This window comes from Bos indicus x Bos taurus, chromosome X (assembly GCF_003369695.1).
Source record: "Bos indicus x Bos taurus breed Angus x Brahman F1 hybrid chromosome X, Bos_hybrid_MaternalHap_v2.0, whole genome shotgun sequence".
Lineage (NCBI taxonomy): Eukaryota > Metazoa > Chordata > Mammalia > Artiodactyla > Bovidae > Bos > Bos indicus x Bos taurus.
Window position 1 is genome coordinate 125,560,956 of NC_040105.1, and position 14,728 is coordinate 125,575,683.

The 14,728-nt window shown below is 42.4% G+C and overlaps 1 protein-coding gene across 15 annotated transcripts in view; it reads left to right on the top strand.

Annotated features, from left to right (window-relative positions):
* Nucleotides 1–14,728, top strand: part of ARHGEF6 (Rac/Cdc42 guanine nucleotide exchange factor 6) — a 117,321-nt gene that overhangs the window by 17,545 nt on the left and 85,048 nt on the right. For 14 of the 15 annotated variants that reach the window (XM_027535289.1, XM_027535291.1, XM_027535293.1 and 11 more), the window contains one exon: nt 13,869–13,953. In XM_027535289.1, the coding sequence (XP_027391090.1) occupies nt 13,869–13,953 (85 nt within the window). Of the gene's footprint in view, nt 1–13,275; nt 13,521–13,868; nt 13,954–14,728 lie in introns of those variants that run through there. The other variant, XM_027535300.1, reaches the window with a different exon arrangement.

Below are 14,728 nucleotides of genomic sequence, written 5' to 3' on the forward strand. Positions count from 1 at the left end.
CAGGGAGGCCTGGCGTGCTGCGATTCATGGGGTCGCAAAGAGTCGGACACGACTGAGTGACTGAACTGAACTGAACTGACTGAATCTTAAGAGTTTCATGAACTGGTTATAAAAGTTCCTGTTAAGTCTCCAGCCTAATGTCTCGCTGTTGTTTTTAGTGCTTTGCGTGGCTGATTTTTAAGTTCTGAGAAGAAATTTGTATATGGTTTTCTTTATAACAACTCAGGGCGCGAAATGTGTTTGGGGATCCAGTTCTAAAGAGGAACTGGAGAAGACAAAGCGACTGAATTCTTCTGAGACTATGAATTATTCAGTTGTTAACCACAGTAACTTCTTTAGCTACCATTTTGTGTGCTAATAATAGAAACGGTTTGGACGGATTCCTCTTGGAATTGAAAAATCAGGAAAGCTTTTCACTCTTTTCTAGTCTATGCATAAACTAGGAGAATGTTTAAAAGGATATTTTCAGTTTCTCATGTTTACCTGGATAAAATAGTAGGTGTGTCTTTTAAAACAAAGGTATTGATATTCATTTTATAATTACTATAGCTTGAAATTTAAAAATCCACTCCAGAGCAGTTTGCTTCTTGTTTTAGTTGAATTAAACAATTCAACAAATGTTTTTTTGTTTTTGGTGATGACTGACAAAAGCTTTCCCCCTTCCTCCCAGGAAATAAGTAATAAACCTGTTGAATTGGGCACAGTTGAGGGGGAAAAATAATCAGTTGCCTCTATACAAAAAACAAAAACAAACAAAACCCCCCATGGTATATAATACTTAAAAAGGAAACATATAGTTTCTGAATTGAATTGAATGTGTGCTGATAATACCAAAAGGAAGGCATTTTGTTGGAATTAAATCTAACTCAACTGTAATTTGGTTTTAATGTTGATTTGAATCCAGGCTGTTTCTGGGGGCAACAGAGCACAATACAGGCCTTTATTAAGACCACACAATCTTGGCCAGTTCTCCCCTGCTCCAGCCCCACTCTAATTTGTTTGTATGCTATCACTGAGGCGACCCCCCAAGGATCGGTCTGAGAGGTGAGGACATTGCCAACACAGCATAAGGTAGGCAGAGCCATTGGTGATGACACTGGGGTTAGCACCAAAGGGAAGTACAAGGTCTGGCTGATTGCTTAGGGCCTTTGCTTACCTCCGTTTTTAGAGGAGGTGTATGTCCACTCAGCCCAGAAGGCTGCTCCTTATCTACATTTCAACAGTGACCTTGCCACTTCCTCTATTGTCATCTGGAAGAAAGACTTACAACACCAGACATCTGTCTAATTAGCTCCTGGCTTTGTCAGACCCTGGCAAACTGGACCCTACCACACAGAGGGTTGTGTGGCTTCAGATGACATCTAGTCACATGTCATTTGTATTTGACTTCTTGGCAGAAGATTTACCTTCCTAATTAAGTTCTGCTTAGAGAAATAGAGTAAAATCCCAGCTTTATACTTTCTTAGGGACTTGAATATTATTACAGAGATCAGACATGTCAACTGAGGGATTGAATAGGGCAATGGGGAAGAGAAAGAATTAAATTAAGGTGAGATGAAGTGCAGCAGTTTGCAAAGCAGAGAGTGAAAGTGTGACAAGGACTTGCTTGTCTCACCCTAGACAAAACATGCAGGTTTCCCTCCCTTTGGCAGCACAGGCATTACTTTAAGAGGCATCTTTAAGGGGTCAAGCTGTGAACAGCTTTTATGAAGAGCTGGCCCTGTGAAGCAGTCCCTCAACACTGAGGAACATTCTGTCTTGTATTAATAACTTGTCTGTTCTTCATGGCTAGGTTTCCAGCAAACTGGGGCTACTTACCAATGATTTCTGAGAAATGTATGCAAACCAAGAGAATTCAGTATTTTACTAACCAAAGAAATTTAACCACTTCTTTGGAGAAATGTGTGTTGTGATAGTGTAAATCAGCATTTTTACTGTGAAATAACCCGCTTGCATTCTTTGAAGATATGCTGGTATTTGGGAATGAATTGGGGGAAATCTTGATTGGGGATTAAAAAATCACCTTCAAGGAAAGAGAACAGAATGAAAAATAATGTTTGACAGTTGGTATATACTTGTAGGGACTTTTTTTTTTTGATAGACTTCATATAGCATCCGTTTTATTTCTTATCTTAAAACAAATTTATGCATTAGTGCTTGGCATATACCAGGTGTTCAGTAAATATTTGTTGAATGGGTAATGAGTGGATAAATTGTTAAGAATTAATTTTAGATAGCTTGAATATCTAACAGCCTATATGTAGATTATCAAGAGCTGACTTTATTTATTGAAGTGACTCTTTAGTGGATGAAAATAAGGCTAACAGGAAAACTGGGTCTCTCCTAGTCAGTATTACTCAGTTTCTTTATACCAAGCTGGAGCACCTGTTTCATGTTTTTAAAAGTTAAAAAAAAAGAAAAAGAAAAACATGAGAGATTAGGTCACACAGTGTCATATGGAAGACTTTCTCTGCCTTTCCTGTCCTCAGGTCACTTCTTATTCCTTGTGTTACCGAAACTCTGTCAATTTCACTACAATTTCAAGTGTGAGATTTGCATATCCAGGACTCTAACTTTGATTCTCCAAAGTGGTCCCAGGCAGTAACTGCACTTCCTTTGGGTGAGGTAAATGCTTTATCAGCATTCTTTTCTTCTCTCAATCATATTCTTCAAAAACAAACATCTGTCTTCCCATGTGATGGAAAATATATGAGCCCTGATTTAACAAGTTCTATGAGGAAAAAAAATGACCCCCCCCTGTCTTTCCTTCTGGAGAAGGTAGGCCCAAAGGACAGGTGTTTCTGGTGGAAGAAATAGCCACTTAAATTTTAGGTTGAAAGAAAAGAGGAATAGTCAGCAAATGTTTGTGGATCGTCTGTGTGGCAAGTGCTGAGCATTGTGGAAAAGGGCAGCATGTGTACGGGAAATAGTCATGGAGTTTCGCAGTGGATGTCTGGCTAGGTAGCCATGCTGCCAGAGTCTAGAGCATAATACAGAGTGGAAAGAGAAGTGCATTGTGTACTAAGGTAGAGTGTTGGAGGAAGACCCTATGGAGGAGACTGATGGAGGATGGGCCCCGAAGATCTGCTACAATTCAGATGATTGAGGGAGCTTGTTCATAAAGAGAAGGGTGCCTAGCAGAGAGCGGCACAGTGAAGGAAGCAAAGGATTCTGGGGCATACATAGAGGTGACGGTAAGAAATGACGCACTTGCTAGTGGTGAGACCAGCTTGAGAAGCACTTTGAATGCTGGTTTGAAGAGTGCAGACTTGATCTAGTAGGCAGTCATAGGCAAGGTTAGCTTAGGCTGAGAGATGTGACTTTTAACAGAAAGCACTGTTCATGCTGGCTTGGATGTCTGAGCTCCTGAATGCCCACCTTCCTGTGTTTGGATGGTTTCCTAGGCACAGATCTTGTTTGGGGTCAGATGGAGGAAAATTAATTAACTTATTCATTAATTGGCTGATTGATGTCTGTTAGGCCTCGATGGGCATCTCTGAAAAGGGCATAATTTTGAAAAAGTAACTCACATAGAGAAGTAAGCACAGTATGCCAAAAGTCTTTGCCAAATGAATTGTTGAAGGTGATCTCAAAAGAAAGAAAGAAAGTGGGAGAAACTTTGGCACAACATCCTTCCCACCCAGATTAGCTGGTGTGAGAGGGACTTCAGGCGTGTGATTTGTAGTCTTGCCAATTGCCTGTCACTGCTTCTTCCTTCTCCTGGGTTACTTTGCTGTATTTTGTCATGTCCCACTGTGCCCTGCTGGGACTTGGACTCTGTTTTAAGGCAAGGGATAAACAGGTTAATGTGGCTCATAGTGGCTGTCTTTTAAGCTGTTTTACAATACACTGCTCAAAAAAAAAAAAAAAAAAAAAAAGATAACCCAGCCAGCCAAACAGTAACATCTCACAGTCCTTTCCAGCATCCCTTCTCTATAGTGCCCACATCATGGTGCTTTGGGAGGAGATTTGTACCACCCGAGACAAGCCAGAAATTGCATGGGCACATGAGTCACTGAAATCCATCACCGTAGAGTTTGAAGCATCTTTAGTCACCTCACAGTCACTGGGATTCAGTTTGGGGACAAGCACAGGTGTGTGTTAGTTTAGATAACAGATGTTTCCTGAAAAGTCATATGGAAATGGATTCTTTTTCTTTGCTAATCATATTTCTTTTTGCCTTTACTTGTGATCTTGACAATGCCTTTTCCTCAATTATAATTAATCACCAATTGGTGAAAGCTTCTAAACTGTAATTCATCAAACAGTTATTGAATACCTACTATGTGACACTTTTCTAGACACTGAGGATCCAGAGATGAAAAAATTTTTTAATACTATTGCAGTGTAGTTGATTTACAATGTTATGTTAATTTCTGCTGTACAGCAAAGTGATTCAGTTATACATTTTTTATATTCTTTTCCTTTATGGTTTGTCCCAGGATATCAAATATACTTTCTTGTGCTATACAGTAGGACCTGGTTGTTTATCCATTCTATAAGTAATAGTTTGCATCTGCTAATCCCAAACTCCCAGTCCGTCCCTCCTCCACACCCAGATATGAAAATGTTTTAAAAAACCTGGCTTTATGGGGCTTATTTCAGTTTTTCTGATAGTCCACCCTACCAATCCACCAATGAATGGTGGTTTATTGAGTGTCTCATAGGTATTGAATGCTGGACCAGGGCTGGGGGACACTGTGCTGCTAAGAGTTGGCTTTCCAATGGGAAAGCCAGGGCTAATCTTAAATCCTGCAGAATAAGTAGAGAGTATAACACTGGAGTTGACTGAGAGCTTATGTATGTGCCATCTATGCAGACAGGAGGAAGAAAGAGAAGCATGAGGGTGGGGGACTTTAAGGAAGGCAGTGGATGAGACTGCTGGAGGGGGGACTACTGTGTTCATTGCCCACCTCCCTCCCTCAGCTTTGTACTCGTAAAGGCTGTATATTGTCACCCTGCTTATTTAACTTATATGCAGAGTACATCATGCAAAATGCCTGACTAGATGAAGCACAAGCTGGAATCAAGATTGCGGGGAGAAATATCAATAACCTTAGATATGCAGATGACACCACCCTTGTGGCATAAAGTGAAGAGGAAATAAAGAGCCTCTTGATGAAGGTGAAAGAGGAGATTGAAAAAGCTGGCTTAAAACTCAATATTCAAAAAACTAAGATCATGGCATCTGGTCCCGTCACTTCATGGCAAATAGATGGGCAAACAATGGAAACAGTGACAGGCTTTCTTGGGCTCCAAAATCACTGCAGGTGGTAACTGCAGCCATGAAATTAAAAGACCCTTGCTCCTTGGAAGAAAGCTATGACCAACCTAGACAGCATATTAAAAAGCAGAGACATTACTTTGCCCACAAATGTCTGTCTAGTCAAAGCTACGGTTTTTCCAGTAGTCATGTACGGATGTGAGAGTTGGACCATAAAGAAGGCTGAGCGCCAAAGAACTGATACTTTCAAACTGTGGTGTTGAAGAAGACTCCTGAGAATCCCTTGGACTGCAAGGAGATCCAACCAGTCAATTCTAAAGGAAATCAGTCCTGAATATTCATTGGAAGTACTGATGCTGAAGCTGAAGCTCCAATACTTTGGCCACCTGATGCGAAGAACTGACTTATTTGAAAAGACCCTGATGCTGGGAAAGATTGAAGGCAGGAGGAGAAGGGGACGAGAGAGGACCTGGTTGTTTATCCATTCTATAAGTAATCGTTTGCATCTGCTAATCCCAATCTCTCAGTCCATCCTTCCCCAATGCCCAGACATGAAGATGTTTTAAAAAACTGGTTTCATGGGACTTATTTAAGTTTCTCTGATAGTCCACCTTACCAGTTCACCAGTGAGTGATGATTTATTGATATAAGCTTGGCATGCTGCAGTCCATGGGGTTGCAAAGAGTTGGGTGCAACTGAACGACTGAGCAACAACATGTAACACTAGTCTCTCCTGTGCATGGAATTTGTCGCAAAGCAGTTGCTTCTACTAGGTTTTCAGGCTCTGACCCTAAATCATAGAAAGCAGGGGCTTTGGGAACCCTGTCTTCACAGGAGAGTCCCCTCCTTCACTGCCTGGACAATTAAACCAGCAGGAGCTCTCGGCTCTTAGACTTTCTGAGCCTCTTCTCGTGGTCTTTTTACCTATGGCTGGATTCCTCATGGGGAGTTCTAAAAGAAATAGTACCTGGAATATCTAGGGTGTTTTTTATCTTTTTAAATTTATCCTTACATGAAAGGACAAGGAAGAAGTATAAAGGATGAGGATGTTGATTTGGGACCCCATGTTCAGGCATTTTTCAGTATAAAAATGGATTTTCCAAAAGTTTGTTTTTAAGTTATTTTAAGGAACACAGCACATTTTCCCATAGAAATATGGCGCTACACGGTGACTGTTTTCTGGCCGGCCCACAGCGGCTTGTTTAATAACTAATGTGACTGAATTACAGATGTCACGGTGACTAAGTGGCGGGAATGACACTGTATCTCTGGGAAAACATGTTCCTTGTTCCAATCTGCAAGACTAAGAAATAAGTCGCCTTCTCTGAAGGGGTGGGGACTTGGGGCTCAGGGAGGACACCCCCAGCTCTGGTGCACAGATGCTCCAGCAGCTGGGGCATCCCATGTCTGTCCGCCCCACCCCTCAAAACTGGCAGCTTGTATGACTCTAGTGACAGGGGCACAGGAGGAAGGTGGTGGGCGGGAGGTGGGCCACAGCGGCCATCTGGCTGGGCGGCAGCTGGTTCTAGGTCTTCGGCTTCCCTCCTTGGCTTGGCAAGTGCTATTTATAAGAGAGATTTCGTCTGTTCCTTTCCTTCACATCTACTGTCTTTTTGGTGAGATTATCCAAAGCCAATTGTCCTCTCTCTTTCTCTTTTTAATCTTGGCACTGTTTCCACCAGGATGCCCCTATCATTCCTCATTCCTTTGCTTCTTTCCTGAACACTTGCTACTCAACTGAAGATAAATTTCTGTCGTGGAGAAAGTGGTTTTTGCCATAAACATGTGCTCACAAGGAAGAATGGAGATCATAAAGTTGGATGTGGTGATGTCAGTGATGCTGAGGAAGCCATCTGGAAGTGGACTTGGGGATTTCAAGATGAGGCATGAGCAGTAACAATTAGGCTCAGACCTTTGCTCGTTTTACAGGAGCTCTGTGAAGCTGGACTTCCTGGCTCTGGATATCATGAGGTCCAAGTCATCAAGAAGCCTATATTAGTTATCTAAAGTAACTCTGTATAAATTCACAGAAACAAAAGGACATAGATGGTCAAAGCCATCCCCAATTGCAACACGAGTCCCACGAGGCACTGGCAGGAAGATAGAGCCAGAATTTATAAATAAGCCATTTAAAAATGACATTTTGAAAAAAAAAATCATCTGTAAACAGGTAATAATTATGTTAGGCTGCGATACTCCAGACTCCCTTTGCTCTGATTCTGTATTATCCAACAAATTTCTGATTGTAATTTGGCTTACCATGTAGATTTCTCTGTTGGGAGAGAGTGATGTAGACCATAAAATGGAAGGATCCAATCCTCTTAATGGTTCATTTTTTTGAAAAATTAGTACAATGGCTTTTCGCTTTATGTATTAGCCTTTTGTGAACGTGGTTAATGTGAGTCTATTTTCAAGAGCCTTGAGATTTGAAGACCAGATTCTGGACCTTGGGGACCCAGCCAAGATGCTGCCTTTGGGAGCCCCTGTTCAGAGGATGAATCAGCAGGCCTTTTACTGCGCTTCTTTGGTCAAAGACATCTCTCACCATCCAGATGGGAAACAGAGACACAAAGAAAGTAGTGTTGCTTTCCTTGAGTCCTCACAACTGCCCCGCAGTGACAAATCTTGGATTAGAGTCAAGGTTTCCTGACCCTCACGTCGGTGCTCTTTTCAGTACACCGATGTTATTGCAGCTACGTGCATAAGTCAGACCTTGTTCTCTAAATGGCTGAAGTGTAGAGAAGGGAAGGAAATAAGGGAGAGAAGTAGCGAGCAGGCTTTGCGCCATATCAAATTGGAAGAGTTTTCATTTAAAACCAAGCAGAGTATAAATGCTAACTCCTGTATTCTAGTAAGTGGAATACCAGTGTCGAGGTGGGTCCAGTTTCTGAGATGAGAGGATTATTTGTTGCGGACTGGGTGACTGCTTTTAGGAGGAGCTGGGTGGAAGCATCCCAGGTCATGTCTACAAAGCCAGGAGCACTGCCACCCAGTGAAATATGACTAAGCAGCTCAGATTGGCTTGCTCTGTCGCACGATGTAATGACATTTCCTCCAAAGTTCAGGGGTTAACAGAGGCAGCGTGCTCAGCTGTGAGGATTAGAGAATGTGATTCAAGATGGTCTAAGTTAATTTAAGATCTTATTCAATAAGAACAAGGAGAACAAGGAAGAGATGGAATGTTCCTAAAATATTTGAAAAAAGTTTTTTTTTTTTTTTTAAATGGGCCAGAAACATAAGCTATATCCATGTGGTCTCACTGAATCACTTGCTTTGCAGTTGATTAGGCTTTAATAGTTGAGTGATGGAGTCTATTGTGATCCTCTCAAACCCTGAATTAGCTTTAAATGAAATGCACTGAGTGGTACTGAAGCCACATGGCATTAGAGGCATCACCTAGTTCTGAACTGGTTTGTGGTATGGCTTCTTGTCTTAACGAGGATGTGGCTGGGGCTATGACTGGTTAACGCAGATGCTTAGAGTATGATGCTGAGGAATGGTTTCACTTGGTCCTGTAACCATGGGCCAGATCCCCAACCCACACCCCATCAGCCAACACTTAACGTATATGGACGATGGAACCAGACCAACAAACGGGAGTAAGTTAGTGCAGCCCTGAACCCCTTCTGGCAAATACGACGAGGTGCCTGCTGGGTCAGGGCTGCCCCCTGAAATGAGAAAGACAGCACAGGAGTTAGGCAAACCCCTGCAGAAGACAGTCTTCTCATATAGGTGAGTTTCTCTTTGTCACAATTAGTTGAACTAAGTTGTCTTAGAGGTTGTAACCAGCTTGCTGCAGGTGGTAAAGGTACTCCTTGTATTGACAGCAGCAAGGGATTTCTTTTCATGTACAGACTCACAGATTTCGTTCTCATCTTTTTATGTCAGGAAAACATGGTGGCTCAGATGGTAAGGGGGCTATCTGCGATGCAGGAAACCTGGGTTCGATCCCTGGGTCAGGAAGATCCCCTGGAGAAAGCAAATGGCAACCCACTCCAGTATTTTTGCCTGGAGAATTCCATGGACAGAGGAGCCTGGTGGGCTACAGTCCGTGGGGTCACAAAGAGTCGGGGCGTGACTGAGCAACTAACACACACACATAAAACTTCGGGTATGCATACAGGGCTAAAATGCTCCTCAGAGCACTTTCTTGTATATTTTTATTGATTCCATCACATTCTTGCTTTGTGACTTAACTACTTACTTTGAGTCACCATTTACTTATCTATAAAATGGGGAAAATAACTGTACCCAGATTATACAGGCTTGCTGGGAGAATCAAGGGCAATGAATGGATGGTGTCAGCCCATAGCACATAGCAAGGGCTCAGTAAATCAGGAAATTGTAGCAGTAAGATTACCAAATGGTTGGGGGAGTGTCTTCTCCTGCACTTCCTTACTTTTGTCAGTGTAGGGAAGATGTCATAAAATAGCATACATGTTGAAACTGAAAACTCCTCCAAAAAGGATCTATTTGTAAAGCCATATAAATATTAACTTCTGTGCAGCTTATATTGGCAGATCCCCAGTGGTTCAGAATTAACACCTGGTATTTAGTGGATGGAAAATAGGTTTTGCTGTCATTGTGGATATCCAAAATGGAAAAATGTGGGGAAACATTTAAAAATGAAAGGCTTTGTCTGATTTCAGCTGCTGATGTAGGACTAGACCTTAGGCTGGCTCTATGTAAATAGTTAAAATCTTTAATGAACTTTACTCCCTGTCTCTCCATTGCTTACCCAGTGTAGAGTAAATGTTTTTCTGTTGTTGTTATTCTTGAACCTTGCCTCATTCCATGGCAGGCCTGGGACCTTGAAGCCATTGAGCTGTAGTCCAAGAAGCAATCTTTTCTTTCCTGCCTGCCTCACAGTAGTGGTGAATGGAGGCAGGGAATCCTGCTGTTCATCCGACCTTCACAGATCCAACTGGAACTAAGCAGCTAATTTCTGCACCAAAATAAGTATCAAGAAAGTTCAGCTAGGGACTTCCCTGGTGGTCCAGTGGTTAGACTCCATGCTTCCAGTGCAGGGGACACAGGTTCAATCCCTGGTCAGGGAACTAAGATCCCACATGCTGCATTGTGTGGACCAAAAAAAAAAAAAAAAGAAAAAAAAGTTCAGCTAATCTGAAGCTCAGTTTCATACCAGGGACACTAAACAGGTGCATGAAGCTTGCATAGAGAAGCCAGAGATGCGTGTCATCCGGCCATTGTATTGGGAAATCACATACAGCATCTGAGCACAAATTTGCATTACCTTTTCACCATCCCAGTGCTTTGGAGATAGAAAAGGGGAATTGGTTGTCCATTTTGTACATGTGAATGATTGGGATTAATTCTAGGCAAGTGACTTGTATTGGAGTCTGCTTACCTCATACCCTGCCCATGGTGGGGGAGTCTCCCTTGCTTTTTCCCAGTTGGGTGCCAGTGCCCTTAGTTTTTCTCCACATCATCGTCTCTGAACTTGGTTTCACACCTCTCATTTCCACTAAGGTGTAAAAGACTGATAGCAGCTGAAAGTATTGCACTTTCTATAGACAGTATTTCCATTTTAGTAGGTGACCAATCTCAAGAGCGAGGAAGAAGGTCTGGGATGGAATGTGCAGTATTATTCCATGTGATGCTCGTGAGGGTGCGGTGCAGTGGAGGGTGACATGGTTCTGTCTAACTTTCCATTGGCTCAGAAATCATAACCCTCAGGCTTTGCCTTCTCTACTAGTCCTGAGAGGCCCCTTCCAACTTCTTCCTGTGTAGTTCCGAGTGCTTCAGAACAGCATCTGTGGGTAAATTCTACTGTATTGAGGTTTTCTAAAAAAGGGAACTGTGTATAGTGCAGGCAACTTCCCTCAAGCAGATGCAGTGCCTCTTGCTGATGCATGTTTCATTTTCTGATCAATGTCTTTATTCTCAAATTCAGCCAAGTACCAACACAAGTGGGCTTCCCTAGCGGCTCAGTGGTAAAGACTCCGCCTGCCAATGCAGGAAATGTGGATTCGATCCCTGGGTCGAGAAGATCCCTTGGAGAAGGCAATGGCACCCCACTCCAGTATTCTTGCCTGGAAAATCCCATGGACAGAGGAGCCTGGCAGGCTACAGTTCATGGGGTTGCAAAGAGTTGGACACGCCTGAGCGACTAAACAACAACTAATACAAGTGAATATGGCCAGTGTGGTCGCCTATAGGAGGTCAATTAACCTGGATAAGGAGCAACCTCAAAAGAAAGGTGAAGGTTTTTTATCACAGTTCTCGGCCTTTTTCTGCTGATATTTACATCCATTTATTATTTTAGACACTACTCATCTCCACCACATCTGCCCAATACACACATCCACGTGCATACACATGCTCACACTCCCACTAGGAGTTTTTTGCTTTGTTACCATTTTGGCATACATGTCATTAACACTTTCCCATTGATATCACTTCTAAGGGAGATGCAGTAAGTCTGGAATCCCATGGGATACTTGATAGTGTCTCTAGGGTCTGTTGCATCTTGTTCACTCAGGTCTTGGCAAACTAGAACAGAATGCCTATCCATTTATTCCTGGAAACCTTTGAATTTTAGATTGTAGCATTCAGGAACATATTTGGATTGTAGTGTCCTTTAACTCTTTAGTAATACTGACATCTCCCCTTTGCTAGAAGTATATTAGAATCTCATTTTTAGATGCGATTGGGCTCGTCAGTCATTTTAAGTTTGAATGCAAAACATTCATTGATTAAATGAATAAAGACTTGTGGGTCTCAGAAGAGGCCCACATTTGCATATATTGTTTACACTGATGGCCTCCCTCCCAAATGTGGGGAAAAAATGGATACTATATATTTTCACTCAAGAGACAGATTTTAGGTCTTAAAGAATATGTACACAAAGAAGATAAAATTGGATCTTGACATAGCTCCCAGAAAACATGCAGATTAGAAATGGAACAAATGTCCCTACCTTCCCATCAGGGAAGACAGATCCTTCAGAATCTTAGGCTCATTACCAACCATGCCCCACATGAAAAGGTACATTTTATTCCATCACCACACTGGGGGAAAAAGGATGCAAACTTCTTGACATCCTGGAAAAAACTGTTTTAAGGTATATTTCCATCCAGAAACTGGGCATCTGGTTAAGCATTGGAGAGTGGTGCTAGTGGTAAAGAATCCACCTGCCAATACAGGAGATATGGGTTCGATCCCTGGGTCGAGAAGATCCCTGGAGAAGGAAATGGCAACCCACTCCAGTATTCTTGCCTGGGAAATCCCGTGGACAGAGGAGTGTGGTGGGCTATAATCCATTGGGTAGCAAGAGTCAGATACAACTGAGTACAGCATGGCACAGCACAATAGATAATATATATAGATCTGGGAATCCAGGTGGCTCGGTGGTAAAGAATCTGCCTGCCAATGAAGGAGATGTGGGTTCAATCCCTGGGTTGGGAAGATCCCCTGGAGAAAGAAATGGCAACCCACTCCAGTATTCTTGCTTGGGAAATCCCATGCACAGAGGAACCTGGCAGGCTACAGTCCATGGGGTCACAAGAGTCAGACAAGACTTAGCCACTAAACCATATATAGATCTGTATCATTGACTGGCAGATTAATAGGTTGAGCCTGTGCTTGAGCAGACTTCTAGTTTCAAATACACATTTATGAGACTAGAAGACATCTCCATACACTTTTAATACATTGAATGCATTTGAAATTTTATTCTTAAATTTGTGAAATTATTTTTTTACTAAAGTATAGTTGATCTACAATGTTTTGGGTGTACAGCAAAGTGATTGACTTATACATCTATAGATCTATTCCTTTTCAGATTCACTTCCATGATAGCTTATTACAAGATATTGAATACATTTTTAAATGAACAATTGTCTTTAAAACAGTAACCGCTTGGTATCTTCCCTAGGGACAGAGGATATCAGAATGATGATTGTAACTGGCCAAGTGAAATATTGTATTTCTTCAATGTTTTGCTGCCAGCAGATGAGCAATACCAGGAAGGCCAGAGGTCATATCCGGAGAAGTTACCTAAGGCCAGGAAGAACCTAGAGGCTCAGAGTGGCCAAGGGTCAGATCCATGAAGATGAGCTGAGAGGGGCAAGGTCAAGCGGCAGAAACTGGGCACTGAGGCTGGGAACAGGAGGCAGGCCTAGGCAGGAAGTTTGGGCAGTGTGAAGTTGGGACCCAGTGGGTGGCCACAGCAAGGATGGACAGAAGAGAGGAAGGCAGTGCTGACAGTGCCCGGCTGAGAACAGTGAATAAACTGCACTGAGGAAAGGGTGTCACAAGGGCTCCCCCTCCTTCGGTAGGTGATGGGCGCTGACTGTAACCCAGCACAGGGTTTCCGGTAACTGGGCCGAGAGTATTGATGGGTTCAGGTCAGAAGAGCAGGTCTGTGCATTTCCTGGTGGGCGCTGCACTCGGCATAGTTCTCATTTCCCATTACTGCTTCTCTCTGACTCACTGATGGCTGCCACATGTCATTAGGCGGCTTTGCTGCCGCTTTCATTTTTTCCCAAAGGTATACAGAGGTTTGGGTCTTGGCTTTTACATTATTTTCCCCTGAGAGCTGGAGGAAGTAGCCTTCTGATAGTTTGGTTTGTTGAGTTGAATACTTACAGTGTCTTAACAGTTTCAATTTCCTTTCTCATAGATATTTGATCCTGATGACCTTTATGCAGGGGTCAATTTCTCCAAGGTTCTGAACACTCTTTTAGCTGTCAACAAAGCAACAGAAGGTAAGTAGGGCTTGAGATGGGTAGGGGGGTCTGGGTGACATGTTTGGGTTCACGTGTCTCTGATTCCTCTAGGATCCGACTATGGCCACAACTGTGCCCTTGGGACAGATTTCTCTCTTCCCCTTAAAAGAACCCCAATGGGTGCCAGATGCTTTAATTCGTCATACTTTAGGATTTCAACATAACTATTACAGATGTTTTTCTAATGCCCTTAATATAATAAGAATCAAGAAACAATTTCATTCAAAGCTATCAAATAGGCCCCTGAGTATAACAAGGCAGAAAATTAAAAGGAAAAAGATCAGTTCCTTTTTTCATAAAGTTTACAAAATGCAGCCGTTACTTCCCTTTCCCCGCCAGAGACATTTTTTTTTTTCTCATAGTTTTCAGTATGTCTTTGTCCATGTTAAGGAACCCTTCAGTAACCTTGCACTGGAAATGAAACCTCAGGTTCATAGTGAGAGAAAAGAACATCATTTATTTAAATGTTTAGTACCCATCACATTGGCAGAATGAAATAAATATAAATCTTAGTACATGTGAACCAAATGATGATAACCTTAAAGGATAGCTTCATTCCTTCTGTGATACAGCAGTCTCTTACTGAGAGCAGGGCAGTAATAACCATAGTTAACATGCGTTGAGCCCTTACCATGGGTCATGGCCGTCCTAAGAGCCATCAGTAGTCTCATTTAATCTTTGAAACAACCCTGGGAGTAGGTGGAGTAGGTGTCAATAGTAGGTCCATATTACAGAAGAGGAAAGTCAGGCCTGT